General features: G+C 43.2%; 1 protein-coding gene across 1 annotated transcript in view; it reads left to right on the forward strand.

The window, feature by feature from the left end:
• Positions 1-54: 54 nt before the first annotated feature.
• The window catches only part of nrn1la (neuritin 1-like a), a 44,515-nt gene continuing 32,001 nt past the window's right edge, over positions 55-12,568 (forward strand). The window contains exon 1 of the mRNA XM_020479820.2: positions 55-309. Within this exon, the coding sequence (XP_020335409.1) occupies positions 255-309 (55 nt within the window). The 5' untranslated portion in view covers positions 55-254. The remainder of the gene's footprint in view (positions 310-12,568) is intronic.

Below are 12,568 nucleotides of genomic sequence, written 5' to 3' on the forward strand. Positions count from 1 at the left end.
TATATACCGATATCCATCTACTGATACATAGAGATGAGATTGAGTGCCCTGGTCACACAAATGCGCCCTCCCTCACGCGCACTAGATGCACATAGGAGTGAGTAGGCGCTCTTCTCTTGCGCAAAATGCGAGATACTGTATCACCTATGTAGTGTTACCGTGCTGAGGCAGGTAGCAAAGTAGCTTTGCTCAGCAAACGGATTGTAACATTTGGACGTGGTCTTTTTTTCCCTGAGTTGAGCTGCCTGAGCAGAATGGTATCGCTCGTGAATTACGCGTGTCTTTTCTTGCCTGTTGCTCTCCATCTGAGTAAGTGTTTACTTTTAGAAATGTACATTTTCCATATAAATACGTGTTGAATTTGTTAGTACTATGTTGGGGGTTCACAAGTGGCGTTTATCAAACGCGTCTCGTAATTATGGGGGAACGAGTCGCGCGAAAGTGGACACTGGAAAAGGTTCCAATTCCAAATTTGCTCGGTGCCGAGGGACGAAATAATTGAGTTAGAAAATATTAAATGTTTGAATGGAAAATTAATATTCTGACGTGGGGAAAATAGATTACGGATTCAAATCAATTAAATTATTGTAAAGATATGTGGCAACTGACTTTAATTTCAAGTAAACACTTGTTTTGTTTTTTACTCTCATTTGTCCATATTAGGATAACTAGCCCCCTAAGAACAATGTCCAGTTGCTGACACTAAAAATGCAACGTTTAGTCAGAATGTGGTATGAGGATGATAGTCATGCTAAGCCAAACAAACTATGGGGGATGGGGCAGTTACCCCGGGAGGCTAGTTACCCTATAGTGTACTCTATGGTCATCTATTCTAATACATTTGAATTCACATGCACTTTGTTATTGGGTACCGGGTAGCCTAGCCTACTACACTAGATCGTCACGCGCAGTCGAAGCGTCAATGTGTGTGGTGTGAGAATGAATGCAACATTCTAGATGAACAAAGTGCTTTGTCTAGTTCTCATAATAGCCTATGCATTATATTGGCTTATCTGTATTCTGTAATAGTTGTATGCTTTATCAGGACAATTGAAACAGCCACCTTGATTCCCTCTTCTAAGGGGGGTGCTGATGTAATAGCCTACTATTCATTGGGGAATATAATATGGAAAACATGCCGATGGAAATAAATCATGAATGAATCTCATCTGCTTTACCCTGGTAGACTCTCCAGAGAGTAGCCCAGTATCTCATCTAAACATGTGCTCCGGATGCGCACAAGCATTAGATACTCCTTTCTGTCAGTGCGGATCAGAGCAATCCCTCAACTCTAACTGTTATTTTCGCATCAAAATTATGTGTGAAAAGAAAAATGCAATTTAATTTATGCACATACACCACAACCTTTGGTAGCAGCATCCCATACCAATATGCTTATTTCTCACTCTCTTTTTCTCCTCACTTCTATCTCTCTCTCTATCCCCCCCCCCCCCCCCCCAGAAGTTATGCCTCTGTGGTTTGAAAGTGTTCTAAAGGTAGTTCACTGCAGTACACAGGCATATGGAGCAGACATTAATTCCTCATTAAATCAGGTTCAGGCTCTCCAGGAGAATTGCATCCACTTTATCCCACAATTTCACAATTAAGTGAGGCAGTATAAAGCGCCTCTCCTGAATCCTTTGTTTGCAAATTAAGCTTCTGGTTTGGTTGCTGTAGAGTTTACAGTCTTTAAGGAGCATACAGGGAGGCATGGGGAGGAATTTAATTTCTCCACCTGAATTTCTCCACCTGAATTTCTCCACCATATGATTCATCAGACAACGTCCCTCTGAGCTCTCCACACACATCTTTACATCAGCCCTGCCCCAATAATTAAATAATTACCCTCACCCACTCCCCACATCCTCTCTCCAGCAGGAACTTAGTATGGTGTGGAGTCCCTAAACAAACACTGTGAAATGAAACGGTAGCTGAGCGTGACACACCTCCACTCTTCACCCCTAGTCCAGGCTAAGAATGAATATTTCTGGATAGACCAACATACTTCTGTTCTGAGTTACAGGAACTTGTGTCCTCTAGCACTGCTGAGTTGTGTGTGATTCAGTGGTGTCAGTTTGTGTGTGGTTGTGTTCCTAAAGGGCTATTGAGGAAGAACAACTTCATTGGCCCCCATCACTCCAAGGTCAGTGCAGCTTATGTCCATGGTGCTTTGTTCTGTGTAGACAGCAGATTCTATGGTTGCCCCACTTGGGATGGGGGGGGGGGGGGGGGGGGGGATCTGGGGCAGTGGTGTAAAAATACTTGAAAGTACTACTTAAGTAGTTTTTTGGGGTATCTGTACTTTAATATTTATATTTTTGACTACTTTTACTTCACTACAATCCTAATGATTTTTTAAAAACGTTTTACTCCATATGTTTTCCCTGACACCCAGAAGTACTTGTTACATTTTGAATGCTTAGCAGGACAGGAATATGGTCCAATTCATGCACTTATCAAGAGAAATCCCTGGTCACCCCTACTGCCTCTGATCTGGCGAACTCACTAAACACACATGCTTCGTTTGTAAATTATGTCTGAGTGTTGGAGCATGCCCCTGGCTATCTGTAAATTAAAAAATTAAACAAACTTTAAATGCTGCCGCCTGGTTTGCTTCATATAAGGAATTTGAAATGATTCATACTTTTACATGTTGATACTTAAGTATATTTTAGCAATTACATTTACTTTTGATACTTAAGTATATTTAAAACCAAATACTTGTAGACTTTTACTCAAGTAGTATTTTACTGGATGACTTTTACTTGAGTCATTTTATATTAAGGTGTCTTTACCTTTACTCAAGTATGAAAATTGGGTACTTTTTCCCACGCTGGTCTAGGATCAATGCAAGACACGTTGTTCCCGGTGACTGTACCCTGAAATGGCACCTTGAGACATAGCTCCCACGGGAATTCCAGGAATATGACAAATCGCTCTCAGTGATGTATGGAATATGTTAAATATTTGCAACAGATCGTGAGTCATAGTGATAATCATTCCCAGCAAAGCAAGCCTATTAATGTCATCTTTACTATGCATGTACACTAACTTGCACTTCATGAACTGTAACTAAGTCATTAGAAGTACTGTAAGTAAGATCTGGCAGTGGTAAACATTGGTCGTTCGATCAGAACATGAATGTTCAGTGACGTATATTCATGAAGCCAGGCTTCCCCAAAAATATTGACTAAGAAAAAAAGAAAAACACATTCATTATTTTATCTTTCTTCTCTCTGTGTTTCATAATTGTCCTTCAATTCGCAAGAGGCTGAATGTAATCTCACCGGAGAAAGCGTTCGAGCAGGCGAAACAGTGCCCCTCTGTATATGTAGGCCATCTATCAGATGCTGTCTGGTCCAAAAGAGTATGACATTGTTGTCGCCGGTGAGCATTTGGCCTCCCTTGATAAAAATAAAAGTATAGCCAATTAGCGTTGCGCTAAACTGAGTGATGTCAACTGCGAATGGTCCTGGCACACCCCAAAAAAGTATGAAGGGAAGTCCGTTTGGATTTGGCGTCACTCATCAAATCGCTTTGAGAATATACGTCATTGACAGAAACAACTTGAATTGTGTTGTTGTCCTCCAGTGGCGCTTTATTAAATTATCCATGGATGGAGATAGGGATTTGGCCTTGTGGTTTTACTTAATTCTCCGTACTGGCCAATGATTATAACAGTGATTCTGATCCAACCATTAATTCATACATTGTGCCCCTGGCCGGAGAGGGTGGAAGTTCAATATATAGCTAGCCGTAGAAGACTAATGTTAACTAACGTTGCCCATGAAAGGAAGTTAGGCGAGCGAGCAAGCATTTTAACCAGGTAGCCTAGGACAACAAAAATAAAAGCATGTACTGAATGACAGAGTGACAGACCGTTTAATCAACATGAAGGAGAGAAGGATGGCATTGGCGTACCTCTAGAAGTACTGTAGGGTGAGTCAACATGTTTTTCCTACTTGCACGAACGTGCACACACACACACACACACACACACACACACACACACACACACACACAGAAATCAGAACCATGGACAGCCACGTAATATTTAGTTTACATTGGACTAAATTGTTTTTGTTATATTTTAGTTGTCACTGTATTAGACTAAGCATAGGTGATTTGATGATGTTGAAATGGTGCTGGAGTAGTGGAGGCAGTTTTCTTTGCGACTTGCGGTAACTCTCGGTGGTTCTAAATCAATAGTAGTTTAGTGGTCCGAAAATCCGGAAACATTAACTTGCTTGACCATGCTGTAAGTTATGTAACTGTTTGCAATATGCTTTGTCGACTTCAGGTGTGTTTGAATTTATTCTGCCATTGTGTCTTATTGTCTCGACCTTTAGGCCTATATATCACGGTCGCAAGGCATATGAGCTAACAGGTTATAGAGCAAACAACGCAATTATCACAACATATAAGTTGTAATAGGCTTTTTTTCTGGCTTCAGCAGTGATTTTACCCATGTACTGCGACTATGAGTGTTCTCATTCATCTTGTCTGTTGTAGGGGTGAAATGAGTAAGAGCGGAGGTAACACTGCCCTGCAGTGAGAGGATCGTTGTGTCCTTTTGGTGTGACGTGTTTGCCTGCTGTGGGGCTTATAGTAGAAACTCAGAGTGAGGCATATTGATTGGAAATTCTCAGTTCTCTTTGAGTGAAATGAAAAGAGAATCAAAGAAAAAATTAAATCAAAACCCTGATTTGCTCTCTTGCTTCAAAGATGTGAAGGAGAGAAAAATATGAATATAGCTGTCAACTTCAGTAGATCACACCTAGCTCCTTTGCGACTGTAACACCAGTGTTACATTAGTGTATACACCTTTATGTAAAACTAGGGATATTGTGTTTCCATAGCTAGGACTGACAGTGACGACTGTGGAGCGCAGAATTCATAACCTCTGCATAAACAGTTGCTTTGTGAGAAGGTCTTAAAGTTCCCAGTTAGTCATTGTTATGTAAATGAAATCTAAAAGTACCAGTGGCCTGGCATTGGCCCCAAGTGAGAGCAGGTCTGCCGGAGCCATGGCCCAGTGAGACACGAATACCGGCCCGCGTAGATGTAAACAGAAAAGTCTGAGCCTTTTGGGTAAAACACAGGTAAATCCTGTATGGAAATGCACCAACTACTGAGTACTCACTACTCACTCACCTGATTTAACCTTGTGTACCATAAGGCTCAGCAAAGGTCAGAGAGAGTGTTTTTTTGGGGACACTAGGGTTTGACAGTGATGTAAAGTATCCCTGTTCCCATCTGTTGATGAGTGGCTGTAAGCATGGAGCCTCAGCTCCCTGGAAGCCTGTGCTAACCATGATAAGTTACAGCTGGAAACGCAGGTTTTCTATCTAGTCAATAAAAACAAATTAACTCCCAGAGTGGGTCAGTGCGCGTGTGTCCACTACAATGAGCCTCTCACTTACTCACCATCAGAGGGGATGATGGGGAGAGGGATCAATGTGCACAGGAAGCTAATTTATGAGAAAGAGAGAGACTTACCATAGTGTCAGAGTTTTCTTTCACTATCTCACCCAGCGCTTTTCTGTGTGTCAGAACTTCCATTCTGTCAACATGTGCTTAACTACTTCCAGGAAGTCAATTCATTTCCACTCTATGTGCATGAAGGACTCGATCCAGCCCGACCTGTCTGTCATAGAGCATGCTAGCGCATTGGGGTGAAGTTCAATAAATGCATAATAGATCTGAGTGTTCTCTCACTCACTTTTTTATTGCTTTACATAACAGTCGCCAAGTAAACTGTTTTTCAACATTCATCTTTAATTCAAGCTCGATTGGGAATTATCTTAATAAGCTTTAAGTTAAATAATGTAAAGCTAACGGATGGCTGGCTAACTCCTTGTTGGCTCAACTCATTACTCTTATTCAGAGAGAATCTCTCTGGCCCCTTCATTTTCATGTATTTTGATCCCATTGTGTCAGTTTCAATAATATGGGATATAGGAAACAGGGAATGCTGACAGTGTACTCACTGAGGATGTGTAACTGTCTGTAACCATCTCTGTAGCCATGCTGATCAAAGCTATATGCCTGCAGCCTTTGCTTCATGGGTGTTTTCTTCCTGTGTATCCATCCATTCATGTTCTTGTTTCCCTCAGTGTTTCCAAAATTATTATAGGTAACCCTTTACTGTGTAGTAAGTAACGATGTAATTACACTAGTAATAACACTGTATTAACATGCTGTTACAGTACTTTAGTGATTGCATTTGAATTGCAAAACAATGGAGTTGAGAGTGGATTTGTAATTACAAAAGTAGAATAGGAACTGTTAATATGCATAGGTATAAGAGCAACTTACAATGCTGTGAAAAAGTATTTGCCCCCTTATTTTTGATAGTGAATGTTATCAGATCTTCAACCAAAACATAATATTAGATAAAGGGAACCTGAGTGAACAAATAACACAACTATTACATACTTTTAAAAATGTATTTCATAAACAAAGTTATGCAACACCCAATGCCCCATGTGAAAAAGTAATTACACTCAATAACTGTTTGTGCCACATTTAGTTGCAATGACCCCAACTAATCGATTCCTGTAGTTGTTGATCAGTCTCTCACGTCGCTGTGGAGGAATTTTGGCCAAGTCTTCCATGCAGAAATGCTTTAACTCAGTGACATTTGTGGGTTTTCAAGCATGATTTGATCGTTTCAAGTCCTGCCACAACATCACAATTGGGATTAGGTCTGGACTTAGACTATGCCATTCCAAAATTCAAATTTGTTGCTTTTTAGCCATTTTCATGTAGATCTCATTGTGTGTTTTGGATCATTGTCTTGCTGCGTGACCCAGCTGCGCTTCAGCTTCAGCTCACAGACGGATGGCCTGACATTCTCCTTTTGAATTATTTGATACAGTGCAGAATTCATGGTTCCTTCTGTTAAGGCAAGTCGCCAAATGCTGAGGCAGCAAAGGATCCCCAAACCATCACACTACCACAACCATGCTTGACCATTAGTATGAGGTTCTTACTGTGGAATGCAATGTTTGGTGAATGGGCAAGACACAAGATTTAAGTGCCTTTGAACACGGTATGGAAGTTGGTGCCAGGCGTACTAGATTGGGTCAAGAATTGCAACGCTGATGGGTTTTTCACGCTCAACAGTTTCCTGTGTGTACCAAGAATGGTCCACCACCCAAAGGACATCCAGCCAACTTGACACAACTGTGTGAAGCATTGGAGTCAACGTAGGTCAGCATCCCTGTAGAACGCTTTCAACACCTTGTCGAATCCATGTCCCAACAAATTGAGACTGTTCTGAGGGCAAAAGTGGGGTGAAACTCAATATTAGGAAAGTGTTCCACATGTTTGGTATACTCAGTGTATATTTGGAGAAGGACATTTGTATCCTCTGCAGTTGGACTTTTGCTACAATCAAGTAAAAATATAAAATGTAGCCAATAATTTTTTGATTTTAAAGAACGGACCAAAAACACAAAATTAGCATGATCTTTCAGAGAGACTTAAAAATATTTGGGTTTTCTTGTTTCGTAAGGTTGCTTCCCAAGGGCTACGCGTGCGACTGAGTCCTGAATGTTTTAAGCAGTTTTAAGATTTTTCCATCTTTTTTTATGTTAGTCAATGGTGGGATTCCTGGTTATATCTCAGCATGATGTTATTAAACAATGAAATGCATTTGATTGATGAAATGTATTTAATATAAATAATGGCCTGTCAGTAGATCTTAGGTTAAAGTATAAAGCAGTTACATGGGGTTGAAATTGATAATATAATAGATTAAATCTAATTATATCACTAATTCTGTATACCACCCCTTCAACAACACACAAGATCGCCAGATAAACAGAGATAGCTTGAAAGTCTTTATTTTAAGCCATGTTTTCTCCATAGGGATGAAACTATGAATTCACAGCCTGGTCTTCCATTTGACTTTTGTCAGGGAGTGGTGTGAGAAGAAGAAACAGCCAGGGAAATCACTGGGAATAATCATCCCCATACTACAGTGCCAGTTCTGAAAGATTATCCTACCTGAGTGGGGCATTTCTCTATCTTTCTCTTCTCTATCTATCTCCAGGACAGCTGTAGCTGTCCTGGAGGGCAGGTAGTTTCAAATCCAATCAAAGTTTATTTGTCACGTGTGCTGAATACAACAGGTGTAGACCTTACAGTGAAATACTTACTTACAGGCTCTAACCAATAGTGCAAAAAAGGTATTAGGTGAACAATAGGTAGGTAAAGAAATATAACAACAGTAAAAAGACAGGCTATCTACAGTAGTGAGGCTAAAGAAGTAGCGAGGCTACATACAGACACCGGTTAGTCGGGCTGATTGAGGTAGTATGTACATGTAGATATGGTTAAAGTGACTATGCACATATGATGAACAGAGAGTAGCAGTAGCGTAAAAGAGGGTTTGGCAGGTGGTGGGTGGGACACAATGCAGAAAGCCCGGTTAGCCAATGTGCGGGAGCACTGGTTGGCTGGCCCAATTGAGGTAGTATGTACATGAATGTATAGTTAAAGTGACTATGCATATATGATAAACAGAGAGTAGCAACAGCATAAAATAGGGGTTGGGGGAGGCACACAATGCAAATAGTCCGGGTAGCCCTTTGATTACCTGTTCAGGAGTCTTATAGCTTGGGGGTAAACACTTTTGGAAAGCCTTTTTGTCCTAGACTTGGCACTCCGGCACCACTTGCCATGCGGTAGTAGAGAGAACAGTCTATGACTGGTGTGGCTGGGGTCTTTGACAATTTAGGGCCTTCCTCTGACACCGCCTGGTGTAGAGGTCCTGGATGGCAGGCAGCTTAGCCCCAGTGATGTACTGGGCTGTACGCACTAACCTCTGTGTGCCTTGCGGTCAGAGGCAGAGCAATTGCCGTTCCAGGCAGTGATGCAACCATGCTCTCGATGTTGCAGCTGTAGAACCTTTTGAGGATCTCAGGACCCATGCCAAATCTTTTTAGTTTCCTGAGAGGGAATAGGCTTTGTCGTGCCCTCTTCACGACTGTCTTGGTGTGTTTGTACCATTCTAGTTTGTTGTTGATGTGGACACCAAGGAACTTGAAGCTCTCAACCTGCTCCACTACAGCCCCATCGATGAGAATGGGGGCATGCTCGGTCCTCCTTTTCCTGTAGTTCACAATAATCTCCTTAGTCTTGGTTACGTTGAGGGATAGGTTGTTATTCTGGCACCACCCGTCCAGGTCTCTGACTTCCTCCCTATAGGCTGTCTCGTCATTGTCGGTGATCAGGCCTACCACTGTTGTGTCATCTTCAAACTTAACGATGGTGTTGGAGTCGTGCCTGGCCATGCAGTCGTGGGTGAACAGGGAGTACAGGAGGGGACTGAGCACACACCCCTGGGGAGCTCCAGTGTTGAGGATCAGCGTGGCAGATGTGTTGCTACCTACCGTCACCACCTAGAGGCGGCCCCGTCAGAAAGTCCAGAATCCAGTTGCAGAGGGAAGTGTTTAGTCCCAGGATCCTTCATTTAGTGATGAGCTTCGAGGGCACTATGGTGTTGAACGCTGAGCTGTAGTCAATGAATAGCATTCTCACATAGGTGTTCCTTTTGTCCAGGTGGGAAAGGGTAGTGTGGAGTGCAATAGTGATTGCATCATCTGTGGATGATCCGGGTGAGTAACTGAAGACAGAACAAACGGAGGTAAGTTTAAGGCAAGCAATACGTAAAAAACAACAAAACAAATTCTATCCAACTTGAGGCTGATACTATGGCAAAACATACTGTTCATGGCTAACGATCCGGCAGGGAATGGATGTCAGGTCAGAGCTTTTGAAGGGGAGAGGTGATGATCAGGACAGGTGTGCAGATTACTGATGGGATACAGGTGCGGGTGAACATCGATCTCCCAACAAGCTAATTCGCCCGGCAACCAGACAGGGTGCGTTCCAGGACACCGGAAACACACTCCAGGACAGAAACACAGGCAAACACAGACTCAGGAAGCGGGATTCGTGACAGACGCTTTGCCTGGTTGATGGTTCGTCGCAGGGCATAGCAGGATGTCTTGTATGCTTCTGGATTAGAGCCCCACACCTCGAAAGTGGCAGCTCTACCCTTTAGCTCAGTGCGAATGTTGCCTGTAATCCATGGCTTCTGGTTGGGGTATATAGGTACAGTCACTGTGGGGATGACGTCCTCAATGCACTTATTGATAAAGCCAGTGACTGATGTCGTGTACTCCTCAATGCCATCGGAAGAATCCCGGGAAGATATTCCAGTCTGTGAGAGCAAAACAGTCCTGTAGTTTAGCATCTGCTTCGTCTGACCACTTTTTTATAGACCAAGTCACTGGTGCTTCCTGCTTTAATTTTTTGCTTGTAAGCAGGAATCAGCAGGATAGAGTTGTGGTCGTATTTACCAAATGGAGGGCGAGGGAGAGCTTTGTACGTGTCTCTGTGTGTGGAGTACAGGTGATTTATAATTTTTTCCCTCTGGTTGCACATTTAACATGTTGATGGAAATTTGGTAGAACTGATATGTTTCCCTGCATTAAAGTCTCCGGCCACTAGGAACGCCACCTCTGGGTGAGTGGTTTCCTGTTTGCTTATTTCCTTATACAGCTGACTGAGTGCGGTCTTAGTGCCAGCATCTGTCTGTGGTGGTAAATAAACAGCCACGAAAAGTATAGCTGAAAACTCTCTAGGCAAGTAGTGTGGCCTGCAATTTATCACAATATACTCTACTTCAGGCGAGCAAAATCTAGAGACTTCCTTAGATTTCGTGCACCAGCTGTGGTTTACAAATATGCACAGACCGCCCCCCCCTTGTCTTACCGGAGAGTGCTGTTCTATCTTGCCGGTGCAGCGTGTATCCTGCTAGCTGAATATCCATATTGTCATTCAGCCACGATTCCGTGAAACATAGGATATTACAGTTTTTGATGTCTCGTTGGCAGGATATTTGTGATCTTACCTCGTCTGGTTTATTGTCCAATGATTGCATGTTGGCTCGTAGCATTGACGGTAACGGCAGCTTTCCCACTTGCCTTTTCCGGGTCCTGACCAGACATCCGGCTCTTTGTCCTCTGTACCTGCGTCGCTTCCTCTTGCAAATAATGGGATGTCGGCCCTTCTGGGTGTTTGGAGAATGTCTTGTGCGTCTTGTTTGTTGAAGAAAAAATCTTTGCCTAATCCGAGGTGAGTGATTGCTGTCCTGATATCCAGAAGCTCTTTGCCTAATCCGAGGTGAGTGATCGCTGTCCTGATATCCAGAAGCTCTTTGTCTAATCCGAGGTGAGTGATCGCTGTCCTGATATCCAGAAGCTCTTTGTCTAATCCGAGGTGAGTGATCGCTGTCCTGATATCCAGAAGCTCTTTTTTTGCCGTAAGATACAGTTGCAGAAACATTATGTACAAAATAAGTTACAAATAACGTGAGAAAAAACACATAATTGCACAATTGGTTGGGCGCCCGTAAAGATGCTGCCATTTCTTCCGGTGCCATTTTTTCACATAAGAAAGGAGATGATCATGGACTTCAGGAAACAGCAGAGGGAGCATCCCCCCATCCATATCGACGGGACAGCAGTGGAGAAGGTGGAAATTTGTAAGTTCCTCAGTGTACACATCACAAACTGAAATGGTCCACCCACACAGACAGTGTGGTGATGCGTTGTACAGAATGCACTACCCTCTGGAGAGCCTTGCGGTTGTGGGTGGAGCAGTTGCCGTACCAGGCGGTGATACAGCCCGCAGGATGCTCTCAATTGTGCACCTGTAAAAGTTTGTGAGGGTGTTAGGTGACAAGATACATTTCTTCAGCCTCCTGAGGTTGACGAGGCGCTGTTGCGCCTTCTTCACCACACTGTCTGTGTGCGTGGACCATTTCAGTTTGTCTGTGATGTGTACGCCGAGGAACTTAAAACTTTCCACCTCCACTGCTGTCCCGTCGATGTGGATGGGGGTGCTCCCTCTGCTGTTTCCTGAAGTCCACGATCATCTCCTTTGTTTTGTTGACGTTGAGTGAGTTCATTTTCCTGACACCTGACACCACACTCCGAGGACCCTCACCTCCTCCCTCCTCCCTGTCATCATTGTTGGTAATCAAGCCTATCCCTGTGGTGTGGTCTGCAAACTTGATGATTGAGTTGGAGGTGTGCATAGCCACACAGTCATGTGTGAACAGGGAGTACAGGACAGGGATGAGAACGCACCGTTGTGGGGCCCCAGTGTTATGGATCAGTGGGATGGAGATGTTGTTTCCTACCCTCACCACCTGGGGGCGGCTCGTCAGAAAGTCCATGACCCAGTTGCACAGGGCGGAGTCGAGACCCAGGGTCTCGAGCTTAATGACGAGTTTGGACAGTACTCTGGTGTTAAATGCTGAGCTGTAGTCAATGATTAGCATTCTTACATAGGTATTCCTCTTGTCCAGATGGGATAGGGCAGTGTGATGGCAATTGCGTCGTCTGTGGACCTCTTGGGTGGTAAGCAAATTGGAGTGGGTCGAGGGTGTCAGGTAGGGTGGAGGTGATATGATCCTTGATCCTCTCAAAGCACATTAGTATATTATCACATTTGTTCAGTGTTTTTTATCATGTGAAAATAGTTGCAA

The sequence above is a fragment of the Oncorhynchus kisutch genome, linkage group LG4 (assembly GCF_002021735.2).
Source record: "Oncorhynchus kisutch isolate 150728-3 linkage group LG4, Okis_V2, whole genome shotgun sequence".
Classification (NCBI taxonomy): domain Eukaryota; kingdom Metazoa; phylum Chordata; class Actinopteri; order Salmoniformes; family Salmonidae; genus Oncorhynchus; species Oncorhynchus kisutch.